A 23105-nucleotide genomic window follows, 5' to 3' on the forward strand; every position below is an offset into this window, starting at 1 on the left:
TTCCTTCCCCAAACCTTCAGTACGTTTGGTGGCACACAAATGCTTCAAGGGAATGGTTTTGGGGAAAATGGGGGGTGGGGAGCTGAGTTCCCAGTAACAGTCAGTGGGGAACAGCAAGGAAAAGCATGGCCGGGTGAGGTGACAACGATGAGGTCAAAGGTCAGAGGTCACAGAAATGTGGAGGCAGCACCAATAGGAGGTGTTCATAGAATCAGCTGCATTTAAGCCTCAAAGGACTAGAATTTTATTTGTAGCCAATTATCGTGAGTGATTAGTATAATGATCAGAGACAGCATTGAGGAGGATCGGATGAGAATAAGGGCAGCCTAGACATGAGAAAGGAAGGGACACTCTCACTGTGTCCTTGGCAATGGGACAGGACTGGGTTCTCTCTCCGGACATCTGAGGCATGGTGTGTACGCTCCAGGTGAAGGAGGCTCCTCCCCACGGGCTGGCTCCCCAGGTCGCAACCCAGCCAGCCACCATGTGAACCTTCCAGGACCTTAGAGTATTACTAAGTCACCATTTACTGGACACTGTTACTTTCTGGGTACAAAGTCACTTGGGACGTAGTCCTTGGCTCTTGGTCCTTGCCCCTTGGACGATCCCGCCTAGTTGGGGAGATAAACATCACAGGACAGTGATCGGTATGTGACAGAGGCAGGCCCAGAGGAGGTGGGAGTGGGAGAGGGATCCTGGCCTGGTTGTGGGTGTCAGACAGTTCTGCCCATGGAATTTTCCAGGCTGGGTGGATGCCTGGCAGGCAGAGGGAGAGAGGGGCACTGGCCCAGGGCAGTGGCTCACAGGCTGTCTATGCAGCCTCTCTGCATGACTACTGTTCTCCACAAGTCCTGTCTCTCCAACTGGACTTCAAATGCCTCAAGGCCATGGAGACTGCAGTGTTTGGAAGTGATGGTGGGAAGGGGCAGAATTTGAGTGGCACTAAGGAGAGTCCCCCCCCAGAGCTCCCTGCCCAAACACCATCTGTCACCATGGTTCCATTACGCCCTGGCCCCTCATTCCCTGGGGTCTGTCAGGGGAAGTAAAGGCCCTCCTGGGTAGGTGCCTGCTGGAAATAGATGACTAGGGGCTGGGAACTAGTGAGGGAGGGGAAGGACAACGTGGGGAGGGAAGGGATGCCAGTGAGCAAAGATGCACTTGGACTTCTGCAATGTTCTTGCAACCCCGTTTCTTATATCTTCCATTTGTTTAAGCCTCAACACACGTGTACAGTCAAAGCTCCTGAAAGGAAGCACCCAGGGGGTGGGAACAGTGTTTCTGAGGTAGGAACATAAGCAGTAAAATGGAAAAAGAGCTGGAGTCAGAAGACCCAGTGTGAGTCCTGCTGTGTGGCCCTGAGCAAACCCAGAACCCTCTCTGTTCTCCCTTTCTCCACGTGGCCGGTGTGCAGTCTGGGGCAGGGGCTCCTGCTGGCTCAGCCTCCATGGTCCCCGGTTTCCACAGCAAGACAAACTGACCAGGCTCCAGTCCGGTTTACTCGGTCTCCACTGAAGCCAGGTCTGTGGAGTCAGGCAAAATAGCCCCAGAGGAAGATGTTGAGGGCTAGGAGCAGGATGGCATTGATGTCGCAGACGGTTCTCCAGAGCGGCTCCTCGGCGATGCTGGTCAGCTCCCGCTGGCGCGCGGCCATCTCCTCGGGGCTCCTCGTGGGCTCGGGGCTGCCAGCCAGCCCACAGAACCAGTCCCACAGCAGCCGGCCCCACCGCCTACACCGGGCTGGGACCACAGCCGGGGGCGGGGGGGGCAAGGGAAGCAGAAGGGGAGGTGAGGCCAGGTGGCAGGCAGGGAGAGAGAAGGGGCAGGGGAGGGGGAACTGGTGAGACACAGAAGAGGGGCACACAGAAAGAGGGGTGGGTGGCACTGGGGCTTGCTGGGAACCTACAGACTGGGTGCCCAGCTGGGACTGGGACAGAGCTCTGGCGCCAGCGTCTGGTCCTCCAGCAGAGCCTCTCAGTGATGCAAGTAGGGGGACGTGGTGAGGATAATGGGGTTCATCCCAATTCAGAGCATGAGGACGGAGTGGGGCACGATCTCTTCCAGGACAGCTGGGAGCCACGTTCCCATTCCAGGCTGGCCTGCCTGAGGTCTCGGGCTAATCTCCCCCTGGCTTCTCCGAGCTGCAGCGTCTCTCTCAAATAGGTTAACTGCGATGCTCGGGTCTTCTCCAGGTTGCTTTGAGCATCAAATGAGAATGGACATTTGCTAGCATTTCGAAAAGTGAGCCTTGCTGGAGCAGCAGGGAGAGGTTCAACTGACTAATGTTCCAAACACGCGTGAGACAGAGCCGGTATGGACCTGACTCCCCAGCACCCAGATGGGGCTGCTTTGAGGTTCAAGGGTAGCTCAGTTCTTTAAAAACTAAATTTGAAGGAATTAATAAAGTAAGTATTTTTAAAGGCTTTTTTTTTGCATTAGCAGATGACATATTAAAATTAATATTTCATCGAGGTCGGACAGAACCCACTGGAAATGCTTTATGATCTTAATGACCTTGGAACTTGGTACCTGGTAAGCTCAGTGTGACTACAGAGTCTCTGGTCCCATCAAGAGACCATCTGGTTTCGCTCCCACCTTGTATCCAGGAGGACACAGGCTCAGAGAAAGGAGGGGACCTGCTTAAGGTCATCTGCTTAAGGCGGCACTAAGCAACACCAGTCGTGTGGCATTCCAACGATATTGGGTTGTAGCATTTTACAAGCCCGTTCGAGAACCCTCTTCTGACTCTCAGGGCCGCCTTCAGAGGTCTGTGATGCATAGGGCATCATGCCAGCTCCGAGGCTCAGAAGTCACGAGGCGTTTGTTGGTGAGCCATGACCTCGCACATATGAGTGTGCGCACACCTCTTTCTGACCTATTCTGTTGTCCTTAATATCTTTTTCGCCTTTCTTTTTTTAGGACACAAAACTACACTGCCGTGTCGCTGTCTAACTCGAGGACAACACGGATGAGGCTTCCTCTGCCTGTGGGCCTTTCGAGAGGGGGACTCCAGGGGTTGCCTTCTAGGAGTGGGAAGTGCCTCCTTCATCTTTTGGGGGAGCAAGCCACCCACACGGGGCTCGCATTTCTCTGCTTCTCCAGAGACAGGTTCTGCGCTGAGCCACAGGGACAGCCAGGGAAAGCCGCGATGATGGCGTCCGTCTGTCTCATGCCGGGGTTCCACTGGGACAGCGCGAGTGGTGCCCTTCCTCCTTCTGCTAAAGCTACCTCCCCAGCTTCTTCCGTCCCTTTCTTCTCTGGGATCCACCTTCCTAGAACGGCCTGTACTTCCTCCCTGCCATACATTTTATAGGAACCTAGACCTGGTTCTTGCTGTGATGGGGGGAGAAACGGTTTTGAGACCCCATCTGGTGCATGGACCACAAAATGTGAAAAAGAGACAAGGGGTTACATTGTGCAAAGCAAAACACACTGGAACTAACAGGACAACTGATTAGACAGGGGGCAGCGTGGGGGTGTTGACTTTGAGCATTGGTGGGGCTTTCTGAAGTCAGCCCATATGGGTTTTGCCCTTGGAAGTTTGTAAAGGGTTACATTCTCCATTAAGCACAGGTTTTTAGAGCGGACCGCTGGCGTTTAATTGTCGAAGCTTGGGCAAGACGATGGGAGTGTTGGCTCTTGGTGGGATGCTGGAGCTTATGATGTCATTGACTCCAGGCACCTGGCTGCTTCTCTAGCAGGGCCTTAAGCAAAGGGGAGGGAGTCAAGACAGGTGGGCAATTTCTCAGGCCTAGGGGAGCACAGGACCCCCCGAACCTGGCAAAGACGAGGGACCCGAGTGGCAGGCTGCTGCTAGAAGTTCAGGTCTACCAGCCGGCACTTTGATGATGTCACCTATGCTGTTGGCTTAACATGACTTATTAGAAGTTCCCAGAGGCTGGGAACGGGACTAAGACACTGTGGAGGCCCTGAAGGAGCCCCACCCAATGCAACGGGAGAAGGCTACTGACGAAGGCACCCCAACTCCACCCAGGTGCTGGGGTTCCCTCTAACTGAGGCAGGAAGTAAATTTAGGACTTAAATGTCATTAAATTATTAATTCCTGAGGGCAAGAGAAATTGATTGGGGCTTTGCTTGCCACCTGATTTAACTTTTTTGACTGTAATTTTTCCTTAGGAATTTTATAATTTAGGAGATCTCCATAAGGTCATTATATCAGACTATTCTAATGTGGTTATTTAATCACACAGTGGGAAGCTTACAGTTGCGTTGTGTCTAAAGCAGCAACATTAAGTCTTATGCCAATTTTCAACTTCAGACACTGTGTGGCCTTGGAGTACATCTCACTAAGGGACTATTCAAACACATTTAAGGACCTCTAGGAGGCCAAAAGTATATGGCCCATCAGCAGCTCAAGGACGATACCCATAAGAATGGTTGTTGGTCTAGAGGAACCTTGTGAAGAGAGACAGAACGGTATGGACCCAGGGTTGCCACGTGTCTGGGTGACTATAAGCAGAATGGTTACGCCCTGTGGGAAGTAAGTTTCTTTGATGTGCCTCATGTTTCCTTCCATCTGGAGGGAACTCAGTGTAACACCCTTTGATTTCTCTGCCCTTAGGCTCATTCAGCCCAGGGGAGGTGAGGGGACTTCCCTGCTGGTAGATTTGGGAAGCATGAATGGGGCACACTTGGCTGTGTCCCTCCCTCCTCCTCCTTGTCAATGCAGGGCCCACAGGGGTAGGAGGCTGATGGGCACCTCTGTCTGACGCTGGGCTTCACCATAAGGAAATGCACCTCCCCATGGATATAAACAAAATCTTTCTACTTATATTTTGACTCCTATCTGCCTGCCTTGTTTGTCTTATTTCTCTAATAGTTTAGTAGCCATGTGGGAAGGGAGGAACGGTCATTTTCTTTTTTTGGCATCCCTCCGAGATCCCATCCCCAAAGGAGGGTCTCTGGGGCCCCATGACAGGGCATCCCCATTACTCCTGTGTGATGTGTGCCCCCAGCGTGGCCCCAGCCTACCTCCATGCTGGTCCCGGCCCTGGCTGGAGCTCTCTGTTCCTCCATCTCCTGGAGGGCTCACCCCAGATGGCATCTCCAAGGTCCCCGGCGTGCCCTCTGGGGCTTCCTTCTCCAGCTCAGGGTGGGGACCGTTCCGTGTCCACCATGTCAGGCGAGCAAGCTGGAGGGAAAGAAAATACTGCTTGACTCGGGTGAGCGTGAGGAACAGGCACAGGGGGCCTGAGTCAGGAGGCCTGGCTCTCAGCCCAAATGCCCTTCAGCTGCACCCCCCCTGAGCATCTGCTCTAGGGTCCCCACTCATAGACTGGGAGGAAAGAAGCTGGGCAGGGAGGCAGGCATCCCATGACAGAAGGCTTCCAAGGTCAGGTTGTGGAGTCGATACTCTTAAAAAGAAACTCGTAGGCGATGGCGAGTCCCTGCAGACTTTAGACAAAGAGACGAGACTCTGAGCTGCAGGATTTAGAAAGCTCTCTTGGAGTGAATTGAAGGGATCCAGGCTACAGGCTGCTAGAACAGCAGAACAAGAAATACAGAGCATCGAGGGCCGTGTTCGGGCCAGGAAGCAGTGAACATGGCTCTCCGGTTCCCGCCTCGGACCATCAGGTGGGGCACCCGGAGAGCTTTGCCTACAGAGTGCCCGCGGGGCCTGCTGCCACAGAGCAGAGATCGTCCAGGTAAGGAGCAGTGAGCCTGCATTCCCTGTACAGTCCTGGTGGCTTTCTCTCTTCTCCCTTTTTGGTGGCACAGCAGAAAACCCAGCAAGTTCTCTAGCTGGTATGGGTTGGGCCCAACCAGGACTATCTGAGCTCTGTACCATCTCCTTTCCAAAAAGCTCTTTTCCTGGCCCAGCAGCTCTTGGTTACAGATTGGACCCACTGTCCCTCCCCTGTCGCCGAATTCCTACAGACATGTCCAGCACGCTGGGGGAGCGGCTGTCCTCTAGGACCCTTTCTTCCAGCGCCCGGCTATGTGTCTGTACGGTCTCAGGAGAGCCCAGGTGGCTTCTCTGCTTGTAAGGACCTCTCAGTAAGTGTGACTTCATACTTCCACGGTGTGCCATTAGCAGTGTATGGGCATGTCTCTTTAAAGCTGGATTTGGGTTTGAATCTTGGGCAAGAGGAAGAGAATGGAGTTTCATTAACCTGTAGAGAATAAACCAGCTCAGGGACGGTGTGGGTGGGAAGGGTTAGAGGCCATAGGTGGGCCCCTAAGGGACACTGATATTGAAGGCCGTGAGGAAGGCATCAGAAGAGCGAGCAGGGGGTTGGAGGGGAGTGTGTCAGGGACGTGAGCAGGACGTGGTCTGTGGTGGCTGGTTCTCCTCAGGACTCAATGGCAACAAAGATGCAGATAGGATCATTCATTTCTAGCATCAAGAAGGTAATTGGGGTCTTGGTGAGAGCAGTTTCTGTGGGAAGGTGGGACACCAGCCAGAGTGGATGAGGAGACAAGAGGTGGGAAGTGGAGGCTGCCAGTGATCACCCTGCAAAGTCCGCTGTTGGGGAGAAGAGTGCGAGGGAGGAACGGGGTTGGGGAAGAGATTTCTTGAGTGTGGGAGTGAGGCAGCAGGCAACGGAGAAGAAGCTGAAGAAAGCAGTGGGGAGAGACCACTTTTGAAGTGAGCCACCAGAGAAACTGGCCTGTCTTGGCTCCTCTGTTTGTAGGAATTAGTGACGTCAAGGGTATAAAGTCATTTTGCAAACTCTCCAGCACCATATGGGTGATGCCTTCCTCCTGAAGTTCTGGGACTAGCTTCCAGCACCAGTTCTGTTATCCAATGAATTCTATGACCCCCATTCATATGTTAAAGTCCTGACCCCCAATACACCAGAATGTGACTGCTTGTGATGATAAGGCCTTTAAAGTGGTAATTACCCTTAAATGAGGACATCAGAGTGACCCCAATCCAATAGGGCTGGTATCCTTATAAGAAGAGGGGATTGGAACACAGACACACAGGGGAAGGACAGGGTGATGACGCAGAGGCAAAGGTAGATGTCTGCAAGCCAAGGAGGGGGGCTCAGAGGAAAGAACTCTGCCAACACCTTGGTCTTAGACTTCTTGCTTCCAGAACTGTGAGAAAATAAACTTTGGTTGTTGAAGCCACACAGATGGCTGTGCTGTGTCATGGCTGCGCCCATGAGGTAGAGACTAAAGTTTTCAAAAGACTGAGTGAGGACTGGGAAATCTGTCAGCACAGGAGAGGGGAGCGCTGGCTCTGGGCTCTAGGAGACTCTATGTCTTTTCTTATCTACCTGTTCCTTTACTGACCAATGAATCCCTACTCCTTCTTCTAGGGCCAGCTCAAAATGACCTTGCGGGGGAGCCCTCTGCCACCCCCCAGGGGTGACCGCCCCTCCCGTGCTGGGCGCCTCCCTACATTTTCTCCTGGTAGGATAACTGTCGGCATTGGTGTCTGTCCCCGACAGTCGGTGGCAGGGACAATTCATCTTTGTAACCCTAACACAGTGCCTGGCACACAGGACATGTTCACTGAGTAATTTTCCAATTGAATGAATGACTTTTCACCTCAGATTTCATAATCCAGTGAGCTCCCCCTCCCGAGAATGTGTGTATGGCCACAGAGGAGTCAAGCCACTGGAATGAAGCTCAGTGGTAGAATCCCAGGCCTCAGTGGGGAAGGGACAGCATTTCGAGGGGGCCCCAGTACAAGCGCTCCACTTGCCTTTTCCTCAGGGATGGGGCTGGTACAGAGGCTGACAGCAACGATGACGATGGCAGTTAGCCCACAGAGCAGGAGGGCAAAGTAGAGGTAGTGGAAGTCCTTCAGCACGGCCGGCCTCCGGTCCACCTCCCCACAGGCTGGCGCTGGGTAGGAGAACTCCAGGATCATGCGCACAAGCCCCACAGCCAGGCCGAACATGAGGCCCCAGAAGGCTCCCTGTGGAGAGAGGGCAGACACAGGGGGGTGGGCCCTGGCAACCTCAGGTCTGTTACACCGTTTGCGGGCCCACCTTGGTGAGCTCCCCCGTAATGCTGAGCCTTTGCTGAACTTAAAAGCAGGCAGAGTGGTGCCCTGGGCAGGACACAGGCTCCGGAGTCAGAAAGACGAGGATTTGGATCCTGGCTCCATTCCAGAATGACTGAACAGGTGAGACAACTTCACTGGCTTAGAGTTTTCTCATGCACAATGATAGGAGAAATTAGTATATAGTAAGTATAGATGCTTACTATTCAACTAGAACGGGATATGCTTTTGTAATAAGTAGGGAAAACCAGGATTTCCCATCCTGATTTTCTGTTACAATAAATAAGGAATCAGAATAGAGCTCTTCTTTTTATCAAGAAAGAAAGAAAGAAAAAAAGAAACAAAAAAAAAACAAACAAAAAAACAAACAAAGAGAAAAGAAAGAAAAACCCCTTCTTTGTTTATAACACCACTTGACCCAAACCTACCCCTTTTCCTCATATGTGAGGGTCGGAAGGCTCATATTTTAAAAATGAGGTGCCGATCCTGACAGCAAGAATTCTGGAAAAACAGAAACACCCAGAATTCAGCCGAGACCTGCTTGCACCTGGTTATCAGCAGGGAGGTTAAAGTTCCGGAAATGGTCAACACGTGGCCTGGGTACCTGCCCCCGCCCAGGGAGAGGAGCTTCTGGGATGTCCTTTGCAATGACATTGAGCGCTCCTATGGCTCATGAGGAACCGTGTCCATGACATCCTTTAGCCCCCAAAGCACAGCCCGCACAATCGGGCCCCTCTTTTTCTCGGCTCTCCTGGGGAGTAACCAAGGCAACCGTCCTGGCCCCTCTAGCTCCTCCCAGCCCATCAAACTGCAGCAGCTTCATCAGTGATGCACCTGCGGGGTCATTTGTGGCTGGTGTTTGCCTACATACAGAACCTTATGGGGTTAGAGAGGGAACAGACCCCAGAGAGCCTCCCGTCTGTCCTGGCCTTTCCCATACACTCTTCCACATGTCAGAAACATTTTTCTCCTCCCCATTCATCCTTCAGTCTAGGCTCAGATGTCCTTCATCCAGGAAGTCTTCCCTGGCCCCCTCCCAGGCATCCCATAGGTTAGGTGCTCCTGACCTCCACTCTCACAGCAGCCACTAGACCTTATGGTTATTCCCTATTGAATCATCTTTCCTCTCACCTGGCCCAGAGATGGTGGACCTACATGAACCCTGTAAACCATCTCATCTAGAAGCCTCCATAATAGGATCGATGAAGGTTTGTCGAGTGAATGAATGAATCAAAACCCGACGCTATGGATGGGGAGATGGAAGCCTGAAGGAGGCAGTGGGTGTGTCTAACATGTCCCAAAGAGATCCCAGGCTACGGACAGCCCAGACCTCCCCGCCCTCTGGTGTGCAGGGAGAGACAGGGCCCTGCTGCACTCACAGGCTCTGTGACCCTCTTGCAGAAAATGGCCAGCAGGAAGAGGGCGGTGATAGGTGGGGCCAGGTAGCTGGTGACAGACTGGATGTAGTCGAAGAGCTGCCCGCTGTTGGAGCTCTGAATGATGGGGATCCAGAGGATGCTGATGACAACCAGGAACACCACGAACACTCTGCAGGGAGGGCACAGGGCTAGACTTTTCCTTTCTTTGGGCTCCTCCAGCTCTAACCCGCCACTCCATTACACTGGCATTTATCTCAGAGCGGTGACTCCACCTTCTCCTCCTGACTTCACCTCAACTGATCCTGGCTCGGGCCCAAGTACCCTAAAGCACTCTCTTAACGATTTTGCATGCACAAGTTGAAAATTTTTCTTGGGCGCAATAATGCAAATGGCCAGGAGATGGCGCGCGAACCCTACAGATGGATGAAATAAAAGGTGTGAAACCGCCACAGTAGAAAGAAGGAAGGGTCTTCGGAAATGTCTCTGCACACCTGTCCTTTCCTCTCCCTTCCTTCCCACATTTACCCCCTCAGGCCCCACTGGAGCCCCTCCCCTCGCAGGTCCTTAAATGTTCAGGCCCTACACACAGCACCCCCTTAGGCAGCTGTAGACCGGAGCCATCCTGATGGAAGGAACAGTGAGTGCGAAGGCACAGAGATGGAAGAGGGTAAGTTATCGAAAGTCAAGTACCATCTACCAAACGGAAGGAATAAACGTGTTTGTCCAGAAACCTGAGTCACGGAGCCTTAAGTTATGAAGCAAAGAGCCCGGAAAGTGCCCCTTAAACCCGTGTAAACTACAAGCCTAGGGAGGAAAAGAAAACAAGCCACCAAATGATACTTTGAAAAGCACCGCATCGAAACCGAGATAAAGTTCAAGTTCTCCCGCTTGCTGTTCAAGGCTCTGCGTCCACGGGAGACAGCCTTCCTGTCAACTTCCTGGCTGCGGCAGCCCATGCTGCATTACCTGTGCTCCTGCTACCATGCTCAGCCCTCAGCGCAGTCAGGCCAGTACATGTCGCCCCGGTGTCCCCAGCACAAGGTGTGATGCAAGGGGAATGCTCAGGGTGAGTCTGATGGAGTAAATTTAACAGGCTTTCCGTTTTCCTGGGATAATGGCCAGAGCTATTCTAAAGCTCCTGGGGGTGAGCTGCTTGCTAACTACCCCCCACCCACTACAGTTCACCTTCCCTTTCTTAAATGCTTTGTCAGCTTCTCTCACTTACCTGGTCATCAGAAAAAGAGAAAGTTGAACAGACAGGGAAGAGTTTTTTTTTCTCCTTATGCTGGAAGCGGAGGAATGGCCAGAGCTGGGGAGGGACTTGCGTGAGGTCATGCAGGAAGCTGGAGCTAGAACCAGGTCCTCCGACTGCCAGTCCGGGGCCCAGACCCGGCCGCGCCCCTGCCCCCACTCCCTAGGGCAACCCAGGGCAGAGAGGAGAGGGGAGAGAGGTTCTGCCTGCAGGGAGGGGGTGCTCCAGAAGAGGGGCCAGCGCACCTGCCCACCACCATCAGCTCCTGCTCGGTGGCCTTCCTTCGGAGGCGCAGCCACACGTCAATGGCAAACAAGGTGCTGCTGCTGTTGAAGATGGAGGTGAGTGAGCTCATGAGGGCGGCCAGGATCACGGCGATCATCAGGCCCCGCAGACCTGGGGAGAGGCGAGGTCTCTGTGGGCAACCGGCCGGTGAGGGCCAGCTCTGACAGGGGCCATGGAGCCTACAGGGTCCAACAGAGCCAGGGGTTTGGGGCGGTGATGGTTTGCAGGAGGTTCCCATCTGGTTGGCTGAGGAATCCAAGAGCCCTGGAGGCCGGCTTCTGGGTAAGCGCTGCCTCTGCCTTGCTCTGCGGCCTTGAGCGAGTCACCTGCACCAGTCCCAACCTTCTCAGCTGCGTCACCGAGAGTAGTGGGACTGAGTAACCCTGCCATTTTGACTCCCTGGTCTGGGTTTCAGAATTTGTAGACACTGGGTTAGTGGCCCCTGCCGGGGAGGAAAGTGCCTGTTAAGAATGGAGTGTTTTTAGGGTGCTTGGGTGGCTCAGTCATTGAGCACCTGCCTTCAGCTCAGGTTGTGATCCCAGGGTCCTGGGATAGAGCCCCACATCTGGCTCCCTGCTTGGCAGGAAGCCTGCTTCTCCCTCTCCCACTACCCCCTGCTTATGTTTCCTCACTCACTGTGTCTCTCTCTGTCAAATAAATAAATAAAATCTTTTTTAAAAATTAAAAAAAAAAAAAAAAAGAATGGAGTGTTTTCAGTCTGTGTGCCTTTTCATGGACACAGTGGTGTCAGGTTAAGGCCCTGGCCTGGGAGGCAGAAGGCCTGGATTTGTTTCCTGGTTCTGCAAGTAACTAGCTGTGTGATCTTTGAATAAGTTCCTTCCTTTCTGGACCTAGTCTCCCCCCGGTTGCAGGAGAGGGTAGGACCCACTGATATCTGTGGTCTCTATGACTCTAATGATCAAGCTTCTAGAAACAAGTGGTCTCCCGGGGGAGACCACTTTCCATCAGCCCAACCTCGGCCCTCTTTCCTCCCAGTCCAAACATCTAACCACCTCCTAGAGGTCTCCCTGAAAGAGTTCAGGTTTCCAAACAAACCCAGGCCAGCACCTTCCTCTGCGGCCTTCTGTTGCTTCCTTTGGTAGCAAACTCCAATCTCCACAGCAGACACTCAGTTATCCTAGACCCCTCCTCTGCTGCCCTCCCAGGCCCCCTCCCTCCATCAGCCTCCCCGTGGACGGACAGTCCCAGCCGGGCCTCCCACCATCTCTACTGTTTCTTTGATTCATTTCTTTTTCTACGGAAGAGAGGCGAGAGCTCAGCTCGAGCACTTCCCTTATAAACCTGGCTTTTGCCTATATCCCTACTCTCAATATCATCATAAGCCCAGGACCTGGGAGCCCTCTCTGGATCCCTCTGTCTCTCTCATCCCTCTAACGTAATCAGTCACCAAATCCTGCCACCTGTACCTCGCGAAGATCTTTAAACCCCTTCTATCCACCCCGAAACCACTGACCTGGCCCAGGCCATCAGCACCCCTCAGCTGGGCCACCGCAAACCCCTGTTAACCTTCCCTCTGCCTCCCCGAAGTAAACTCTCCCTCAGACTACTCCTTCTGAAGTTCGAATCCCCTCATGTGCTCTGGCCTAAACCCAGAGGAAAGGCTCTGCTCCACAGTGAGGGGGCGCACGACCTCCTCTCCACCGCCTCGGCCCATTCCCCCAGCAGGTAAGCCCCACAGGGCCGCTTCAGACTTCCTGCTCTCTGTCAGCCTCTGCCTCAGCCTCAGCACAAGCAGTCCCTCCTTCCCCAACGACATTCCCCACCTGCATCTGGCTTTGTCTGCTTAAGGTGTTCCTCTGGATTCAGCTCCATTTCCTCTCCTCTGGGAAACCTCTGAGGTTCCCCCAGGCTGAGTCAGGTTCCTCCTTAGGGATCCCTCAGCCACACTGTGTCCCCACACTGGTGACGCAGCAGTGTATCCTCAGTGAGCCCAGGTGTCCTGGGGATGGCATAAAGCCCAAGCACAGGGGCGGGATGAACCCTGCATCTCCAGGATTAGACCCAGACTGGGTGTATAGACGCTCGTGAAAACTGTGTGTGTGTGTGTGTGTGTGTGTGTGTGTGTGTGTGTGTGTGTGTGTGTGTTGGGGAAAGGAGATGTGGAGGTGAGGTTTTATCCCCTATTCCCATCCATGTCTATCCTTAAGGCCACCCCTCCTGGGCAGCAGGGATTGGAGGAAGCTGGGGGATGGGCGTGAAGGGCGGCATGGGGGAGGCAGCACTCACCGACAGGCATGAGGGCTATGACCAGCTTAGGGTAGGCGATGTTGGAGCAGCCCACTCGGGCCCCGCAGATTCTTTGGCAAACATCAGGGTCTACACAGCCCACCTCATCTATAGAAGAAGTGATGGCCATTAGAGCCCAATATTTGCTTTCTAATGGGAAGAAACTACAGGAAACCTTTTCCTGCTGACTCTGGAGGGAACCAGCATCTCTTGTAGGAGCCAGAGGGTCAAGGGGCAGGCCGATGTCTGGGTACCACAATCTAGCCATCTCCAGGAAATCTCTTGACCACATACTACCCTACAAAGCCTGGCAGACTACTGTGGGTTTGAGGCCTTATATCTTGCTTAAAAGGCAAAAATCCTTAGAAGGCACCAAGAATGCCTTCATTGGTCTTTCCCTTATAAAGGGAAAGTAGGATTTTAAAATGACATTCAGATACAAATGTCTTCTTCTGAAACACTTACTGTATGTTTGGCCCACAAAGCCTGACACACGATGTATTCTTAATAGAAGTAACAAGTGGGCCCCCCACCCCCACTCCACTCCACCCCCAGTGCAACACCGTCCAGCTCCTACCTGGGTACAGGGCCCGGCTGATCATACCAGGCATGACAATGAAGAACATGGGCAGGATCTTCAGGTAACCCCCCAGCACGGAGCCCCCCTTGGCGTGGGACAGATTTTTGGCAGAGAGAGACCTCTGCACGATGACCTGAAAAGGGAGGGGCAGCGGCAGGCCGCTCAGGTCAGTGGGGCTCAGCTCAGCCACACGTGAGCCCTGAGGTGGTCTGGGAACAAGGCCCAACCCTCTCTGCATGGTTTTCCCACAGGGAGCCACCCCAGGCTGTGATGGGCTGGGCCAAGCCTGGCTGGGGCATCACCTGGTCCGTGCACCAGCACCACGTAGCCAGCACTGTAAGCCCGAAAATGAGGCCAGGCCAAGGGATGTCCCCATTCACAGGGTCCCGGAGCATGTGGAAGGCGTCAGACCGGGGGAGATGGCAGGTGGTATTGGGGACTGTGGCATTAGGGATGGCCTGTCTATACCGCTGTTCCAGGCCTGGGTACCAGCCTACCTCCTGAAAGCCTGTGTAGAGAGACCACAGGAAGTGACACGGCCCTGAGACCCTGCTGGGCCTGTCCCATGCCCCTACCCTAGCTTCTAGTCCCATGTGGGGCCCTGGGGCTTGGAACTAGTACGGGACTTGGGAATTGGGGAGGGAGCACAGACCCTTAGTTGGTGTAGCTAGAACTTCACTCTTTTAGAACCCAATCTGGGGTGGGGGGGGAGGGGGAATAAGGCTCTGTGCTCTGGAAAGTTCCAATCAAACCAGTGAGATGAAAGCCCAAGACAGATCAGTAAGCAATTTCTACATGATGGCGGGGCGGGGGGAATGTATTCAGGTCTCTACCTTACCCAGAAACATGAGGACCAGGGCGCCCCCCACCATGATCACCGTCTGCAAGGCATCTGTGTAGATCACAGCCGTGAGGCCCCCTGTGGACCCAAGAGAGGGCTCATCAGTCGACACCAACAGGGGGTTCCTCTCTGGGTCCCTGCCCTGTGCTTGGCCACACTGAAGAGCCCTCTTAGCAGGTGAATTCTCTCTGTCTGCCTTCCCCCCACTGGCTGGTCCTAGCCACAATCACTCTGGTCTAGCTCTCTCTCTCCCCAGCAGGCCCTGAGTGTGGCCACGGTGCCTCAGTTAGTTCTTGTTGTTAATATCCCAGGGCTATTCCTCCGCTGTGCTGGGAGTTCCCACCCACCCCAACTCCACTGAAATTCCCCAGGTTTGCAGGCTGACTTAGCCATGAGCTGGGGTCCCAAGTGCCCAGACCTGGGGGAGACAGGGGAAAGCAGGCTGGTGGCTTTGTCCAGAGCAGGTCCTGATGACTCCAGTCCTGATGACAATCCCCTAGTCGCACCCCTGCTCACTGCTACATCCCTAGGCATCCCTCTCCACCTCTCCCCGTCTCTTGGTCTCTGCTCCTGATGCCTGCACCCCAATGCAACCTGCCCTTGGCCCTACCAGCAATGGTGTAGACGGCCGTCACCACCAGCAGCATCGCCGTGGAGAGGTAAAGGTTCCAGCCCAAGGCCATCTGGATGAAGAGAGCTCCAGAGAAGATGTCAGTCTGCAGAGAGCCGGGACCCAGGAGTCCAGGTCACTTGAGGCCCTCGCTATGGCCACCAGGGTATGTTGCCTCCCACTCAGCGATACCAAGTGCTGGCAGCCCTCATCCCATGATGAGGGTGAGCCTAGAGTGCTGTGCTGAGGAGGACGGGCTTGACCTTGCAGACGCTGAGGGGCCATAGGGAGTGTCGAGCAGAGGAGCCCCACATCCAACTTTGGAACCGGGAACAATGTCATCTGGGGCGCTGATGGGAGAGTCTTTGCCCGGAAGGCAGGGGTGAAGGAATAAAGTGAAGACAGAGGAGGTGAAGTGGGGAGCAGAGGTCGGAGAAGAGACAGCGGGCCCCCAGAGGCTCGCCGCCTGCTCCCTAGCAGAGCAGGGGCTAACGCAGCTGCCCGGCCGGCCCTCACGGACAAGCAGGGGCAGGAGCCCGGTGCAGAGGACCGCACTTCCAGACATGCCCCATGTTCAGGTTTATTAGAGGACTCTGGAGCGTCCTCTGGTGGAGCTGACTTGGGCTCATTTTCAAGCACTGGGGGACAAGCGAGTGTCCAGTTTTCCTGACCTTTGACCTAGCAGCTCCCGGACTCGGTCCCTGTCAGTGCCTGCTTGCTGACCCCCCTGCACAGCTCTTTCGAGAGCCCATCCCAGGCCTACAACAGGGCTGGGTGCAAGGACCCCTGTACTGGGGCACAGGACCCAAACTTTAGTTCCAGTCCCACAGCTACATTCTGTGTGGACGTGGGCAAGCTATTCGCCCTCAGTGTGTTTTCTGAGTGTAGGTCAATGAAGGAAGAATAAGGACCTTTGTTACTGTAACGTTCTAGGTAATCAACGCATGGTGCTAAATGGAGAATCAATTAATGGAAAGATAAAATGAATGAATGAGCTCTAGATGATGGAGTCTTTGAATACAGGGACTGTCGTTTATACAACAGATATTTCTCATTCATCTGTGCTCACTCCACTGCTGAGTGGGGGCTTGCATTGAAAGTATGTGGTTTCATCCCTTCTTCCTCCCTTCCTTCCTTCTACCAATCTATTAGATATCCATCCATCCATTCACCCATCCAACCCTACATCCAGCGATAAGCCATGACAAAAACTCAGCATTTTCAGGCGGCTGCATAGTTCAGTGGGTTAAGCATCTACCTTCAGCTCAGATCTTGATCCCAGGGTCTCGGGAGAGAGCCCTGCATCATGGTCCCTGCTCAGCGGGGAGTCTGCTTCTCCCTCTCCCCCTGCCCCTCCCCCTGCTCTTACGTGCGTGCTCTCTCTCTCTCAAATAAATAAACTCTTAAAAAAAATAAACTCAGCATTTTAAAGAAGAAGATGGCCACAATGGAGTGGGTACTCACAGAAATCTTGGTGAAGATGTAGAGGATAAGAGACAGGACAGACATGTACACCTGGATCCTGTGGCCGCCGAACCTCTTCTTCAGATACTGCGGCATCGTGACCACCCCGGCGGCGATGTACACGGGGACGAAGATCCAGCCCAGGGCCAAAAGCAGCCAGGTTGCCTTGGAGAATGGGGAGAAGTAGGTCTCTACATCCTAGATGCAGAGAGAGGGGCAGCCCCTACCCCAGGGGGAGCACTGAGCCAGGAAGCAAGGGACCTGGGACCTAATCTTGGTGCTGTGTAGTCTGATGAGTCCCTCTTCCTCCTCCAGGCCTTGATTTCCTCATCTGTAAAATGGGTTCTTGATTTACCATGCAGTACCTCCAATGCTTCTCTCAACACTAAAGACTGGGATGGGGGTCAGGGAAGCTTCAGACCTCCATTTCTCCCTGAGAAGCCTCCAGGCCAACTTCCTTACATTCCATTCAAAGCCGCCCACAGCAAGGCCTCCAGCAGCTCCTGTCCCAGCCAGGCCAATGAACAAGCCACTGCCCACGTTGCTGGACATCAGAGAGGCTCCAATCTGCAAGGCACAAGTGGGGTCAAGGTTCAGGGTCAGTTTTAACCCAAATCAGTCTAGAGCCAGGACCACGGGCCTCAGGAGCTGTGGACGGAGCAGGAGCTGGGCTCAGGAAATCTGAGATCAGAAGAAGGAGAGGACATGAGGGAGCACAGAGGAGGAGGGATGGACCTGACATTTACTGGGTACCTATGTATGCAGGCACTGTGTGAGGCATTTAATATGCATCAATACACTTAATATTCATGAACATTTCAAGGGAAGGGCATTAATCTTTTCAATTTATAGAAGAAGGAAATAATGTTGAGAAAAACAAAGCCACTGGCCTCAGGCCACCCAGTGAGTGAGTGGCCAAGTGGGAAAGAAGGAAAGCCATGGGGAGCAGGGTCCATGTAGGGAGGACAAGGCTCTGCACTGGGCTGTCCATCTGGGGGCCTCCAGAGATGAGGATGTTGAGGGGAGGGGGGAGGTCCCCTCGAGAGGGATTTGGAAAGGCCCCCCGCCACCCCAGTGCCTCCAGGCTGTAGGGCAAGGCCAGGCAGAGGGAGAAGCCGAGGGGCTGAGCACAGGCTGGGCCAGCCTCCGAGTTGAGGTCATGTTTCTCCAGGAGGCAGCCAACTACTCTGAGGCCTTCTAGACACTGACATAAGGACCATAACGGTTAGTAAATTTAGTACGTAAGCAGCGTCGCCAAGTGTCGGGCACTATTCTAAGTTTCCTCATGCAGCCCTCGCCACGGCTCTGGGCCGGATATCCTGTTATATCCCCAGCTGACTGAGGGGGGAACCGAGGCATTGATAAATGAATTGCCGGAGCTCCAGAACCAGTGAGCGATGAACCTTTGAACCCTGGCTCCAGTAACTAGACTGACTCCAGTAACGATTGCACAATTATTGCTGGGCTCCTAATAAGCACTCATTACTATCACCTTTTATTATTGGATGGGATCCTTCGTTGGGCAGGGGGAGGGGCAGAGGGAGGGGCTCTGGGGCCCGGGCAGAGACCAGGCCTTGGGGACAGGCCCCCGGGCCAGAGGTGTAGACTCTGCTCTGGGCTTGTCCCCTGTGTCAGCCTCATAAAATCACTTCCTCCTGCAAATCCCAACTCTCCACTTGTAAAATGTGGGGACTCACCTGTGTTCCACCACCCGTTCTAGAGGTTGCTGGGCGGTAGAAAGTGAAAACAAAGGAAAGGTACTGAGGCCTTCAGAGATCAGACCGCAGACAGCATAAAGGCACAGAGATTACAACCGGCTTGAAGTTGCTCATTGCTGCAGGCACCCCTGCCCCTGCCCCACACACACACTTGGGTGGTCCCGGGGATGCTGGTGGGGCCGGGGCTGGAGCACCTAGCCAGGGCACAGGGTATTGGGCCTTCTCCGAGGCTGCTCTGGGAGCAGGGAGCTGCCTCGAACCCACTCAGCACAGGCTCCCAGCTCACGACTCAAGGAGACATCGGTCGTCAGGGTTGGCAGGGGGACCAGACGGGCCCCCTGGGACCAGGGATGCTGCTGCTCCTGCTCTTGGCTTCCCAGCCAAGGGTACAGGCTCTCTTCGGGGTACAGGGAGTGGGGGTGAGGCACGTCTCAGGACTGGCCTAGTAGGGAAGGGCACGAAACTATGGGACTTCTGTCACAGACTCCTGCAAGCTCCAGGGTTGTAAATGATACCCCAAGCAGGGGTGGCTCTGCTCAGGCTGAAGCCTGCTTTCAGGGCAGGAGGCCCAGCTCACGGCTGTGCCCCACGGAGGCAGTCCGTCTCCACACCCCGTTCGTCTCGGGAGCACCCTTCTCTTGTCCAGAGGCATCGGGTCTCCTCACACCTACAGTGAGACACAGAGTTTCACATGGAACAGGGAGATCTGCTCTCTGCAGGACCAGATGGGCACCCAGGCCAGCCCCTGGTCACTCCCCCAAATGGACCAGAGAGGCGCTCTGTCCTGCTTCTTGTCCCTGCTAGTGACTCATCTCCAGGGCTGTGATGGGGGGTGGGGCTGGGGAACCAGCAGAGAGGAATGGCCTCCAAGGGGCTGTCGAGGGGATGGCTGGCACCACCAGGGACCCAGTCACTGCCCTGTGAGCTGCCAGGCCCTCCGTCCCCTGCTCTCCTGGGGACTCTATCACGCTGAAGACACGAGAGCTCCTGACCCAAACTCCTCCTGTCCCAGATACCCGAACCTTCCAGAGAGCTCTGTCAGCGTCCTGGCTTCCTGTTCTCTTCAGTGAGTCTGTCACCAGTGCAGGTGGAGAACGTGGGGAGAGCCAGCCTGGGGTGTAGGGATGGCTGGTGGTGTGTGCGTGCATGCACACGCGCGTGTGTGAGCCGGATGTGTCTGCGCGTGTACACAGCCGCAGCACCCTGGGGGCTGACTATCCCACCATTCGATTTCCAGGCAGGGTGTACCTCCCTCTGCGCTATTTCAGGAAAAGGAAGTTAGTTTTGAGGACTAAGAGAAACAAGTGAGGTGGGCAGATAGGGGAGACTGGGGTTGGCAAAGGCGTCGGGATCCATTCCCTGAGGTTGCTGGGGATTGACCTCTGTGGTCCCCCGCACTTCACTGCTCCACAGTACTAAGCAGATACATCTCCTTCCCACCTCCCGTGGCTGAGGCCAGAGGCTTCCTGGAGATACTCACAGCCCCCCTGCTTCCCTCCTGTTGTCTGTGAGTCTGTCTGCCCAGCTAACCTGAGCTTCTCCAAGACAGGAATGTTCTAGGTTATTTCTTTTGCAGGGCGCTCACCCAAGGTGTGTGTTAACAAGATCTTTCTGGTGGTGGGGTGACTTGGGGCCACAGAGAAGGAGCCCAGAGCGCCAGGAACCCCACTCACGGGGCTGAGACATTAGCAAAAGAAGACAAGATGAGGATCCAATGGTGGGAGGGGCAGGGAGGAAGATTGACTCACCGGCCACCAGCTCATGGACCTCCCCGCCAGGAAGTAGCCACCAATTGTGCCTCGGCTCGCGCGAATGGATGACTAGAAGGGAAAGGGAGAGAGCTGAGGGTTTCTGGAGCTCACCCACCTCTGCCCCACCTCAGCAACCTGTTCCTGGGCTCAGGCACTGGGAGACCATGAGACCCAGATGGGCAGTTTTACTGGTTTTACTCTCCCCCGCTTTGGGAGGGCACCGCCTCTCTCTGGGCCTCACCGTTCGTCCTCCAGGGCTGGTGTGAAGAGCCAAGGGGTCAGCAGAGGTTAAAGCCTTGGCGAGCAGCGCCGTGCTGGGCAAGTGTGCAAGATTATGGTTATTGTCCCCTTAGCCCTCTTTCTGTCCAAACTCTGGTTCAGGAAATGATTTATATCTGATCTCCTTTCTGCGGGACTCCCACACTGGGGCTAGGATGGCAGAAAGCCCCACAGCCCCAAGGAGAGAGGGGCCCCATTTGGGGCTTCTCTGCCCTGGCCTGAAGTGGGACCACACTGTAGGAGCCCGTCCAGACCCCTCATCTGAAGAACAAGAGGAGAGTGGATGTGAGTGAAGTTCCTCTGGGGCCTCAAGGGCTGGGAGCATGGATGGCAGGCATGGAAGCAGAAACCTGACTTTATTAAGATGCTAAAAGCTCGGGATGCCTGGGTGGCTCAGTTGGTTAAGCATCTGCCTTAGGCTCCGGTCATGATCCCAGGGTCTTGGGATCAAGCCCCACATCGGGTTCCTCGCTCAGTGGGGAGCCTACTTCTCCCTCTGCCTCTGCTGCTCCCCTGCTTGTGCTCTTTCTGTCTCTCTCTGACAAATAAATAAATAAAATCTTAAAAAAAAAAATGCTGAAGCCAGCAGGTCTCTGATTGGGTCTAGAGGTGGGAGAGATACCTGAAGGAGAGGAAGGGAAAAGAGGAAAGAGGCTTCTTTGCCCCAAGGAAACATCCCTAGTCACTAGGGAATGTTGGGGGGTGGGGGTTGGGGCTGGTTCTTGTGAAGCCTTTGCTTGAGCTTCACCTGTCACCTCCGGCCCTCGGGCAGGCCAGATGAGCCGAAGGAATTCTTTTCACACATGAGGAAACTGAGGCCGGAGTCAGGGAGCAACTTGTCCAAAGTCACAGAGGAGTAGGTGCCTTTCCTGCCAGGAGTCAGTGATCAGCCTTTGGCTCATTTCTTCCTCACATCAGCATTGGAAGGAGGGACTGTTCACCCCGCTGTACAGCTGAGGGAACTGAGGCCCAGAGAGGGTTTGTGACCCTGCCTCAGTAAGTGACTGGCTGGGACTCGAACCACTGTCTGCCACCCAACAGCATCTGCGGGGGCTGGCCCATCTCCCAAAGGGGCTGTGGTGACACCTGCCACGTATTGTTGCCTGCCATGCCGGGCACTGGGCCAGGTGCCTAAATGTGTCATGTTACTCAGGGCCATGACCCCTCTGTGGGGTAGTCTTTATCGTTCTCACTGTCCAGATGTCAGCTGGGATCTGAACTCAGGGCTCCCTGACCTCAGAGCCTGGCCCCCGCTCCAGGGCTAAGGCTCTGGTGAACAGTGGAGAGCAGAAGGACCTTCTGCTCTCACCTGGCTCCCTTCCCATGAGTAGCCGAACCCCAGCTCCATTAGAAAGCACCATTCCTTGCCAAGACACCCACCGGTGGAGGGTGGGGTAGGCCAAGAATGGAGCGATCACAGAGTTGGCAATCCTGGCATGGGAAGGAGGGCAGGAGTGGGGATGGGGGATGGGTGGGGCCAAAAGCCACAGATGCACAGAGACAGGGAGTTGGGAGATGGGGGTCCTTGCCTGGTCTGCCTCCGCTTGCTGTGTGCCCTCAGGCATGTCACACCCCTCTCTGGGCCTCAGTCTGCCCATCTATAAAAGAAGGGACTGGAGAGGATTTCGGAAGGCCTCTGCATCTTATACCTGTGCTTCGCTGATCCACCTTCCTTCTGCCCACCCTGCCCCCAGCTCCACCCCCAGCCAGAGATGGGAGCTGTCTCTGCCTCCCCTGCCAGCCTCCAGCCTCCAGGACTACTCACCCAGACCCCCACACCAATGACAAAGACGAAGTAGACAACCAGGACCCCGATGTCGTAGGCGTGCAGGCTGACTCCAGAGCCTAGCGCTGAGCGTGGAGCTGTCACAGTCCTGACCCCATTTCCTGACGCTCCAGGCCCCATTGTTGCCAGCTCCATGCTCCTCTGTTAGAGTCACTCACCGCCGGCTGGACTTTGAGGCGCTCCTGGCTTCGTTCCTTCCTTTAATGATTAAACAACCCCAAATGCCATTAGTTGCTAAGAAAGCTCTGAGCCCCAGTGGCATGGAAAGTCCTGGTCCCCTTTCCTCCTAACTGTCACCCCATCCTCTGTGGTACTCTCTCCCTTTCCCTGCCCCCAGTACACACACACACACACACACACACACATACGCACACATGCACACTCCCACCCCTGAGAGCAGCAGGAGGAGGAAGAGAAGGAGGAGAGGAGGAGAATCCTGGAATTCTGAGCTGGGAGGACCTCAGAAGTCGAGCTGTTTAAGCTCCTGCTTATGTGGAGGGGAAACTGAGGCCCAGAGAAGCTAATGGTCACACAGGGAAGTAAAGTGGAGCTGGGACTAGAGTCCAGGTTTCTTAGCAGTGAGTTCAATGCAATTTTCCTCATTCCCAGAAGGAAGACCAGGGAAAGAGTCCTGTGACCCTTGCCTCTACCATGTCACGTACTGCTGCTTCCACTCCCCCACCCCCAGCTGTCATTTTTCCTTTTTATTTTACAATATAGAAAACTGAGGCCCAGGAAGAGACATTGTTCATTCCAAGCCACAGTGTGGGCCAGAATTCACACCCGCTGGGTGGTGGACAAGTGGATTGTCCTGGAAAAGACAGACAGCTCACTGTGCCCAGAAGACCTGCTGCCCAGGACCCAGGCGGCCTGCTTTCCCATTCCAGCAGCACATCTCACTGGACTGCAGAGTGACCGTGGACAGACCGCCCTGC

General features: G+C 54.6%; 1 protein-coding gene across 1 annotated transcript; it reads right to left on the reverse strand.

Annotated features, from left to right (window-relative positions):
• Positions 1–223: 223 nt before the first annotated feature.
• Positions 224–22310, reverse strand: SLC5A9 (solute carrier family 5 member 9). The gene is made up of 14 exons (XM_080802094.1): positions 22150–22310; positions 20103–20174; positions 17099–17203; positions 16637–16801; positions 15173–15278; positions 14560–14640; positions 14024–14229; positions 13719–13854; positions 13142–13249; positions 10855–11005; positions 9358–9526; positions 7676–7891; positions 4990–5149; positions 224–1737 (listed from the first exon to the last, which is right to left on the reverse strand). The coding sequence occupies exons 1-14, from the start codon at positions 22303–22305 to the stop codon at positions 1529–1531; spliced, it is 2040 nt and encodes a 679-aa protein (XP_080658220.1). The 5' UTR covers positions 22306–22310; the 3' UTR covers positions 224–1528.
• Positions 22311–23105: the final 795 nt, after the last annotated feature.

The sequence above is a fragment of the Martes martes genome, assembly GCF_963455335.1.
Source record: "Martes martes genome assembly, chromosome: 4".
In the NCBI taxonomy this organism is placed as follows: domain Eukaryota; kingdom Metazoa; phylum Chordata; class Mammalia; order Carnivora; family Mustelidae; genus Martes; species Martes martes.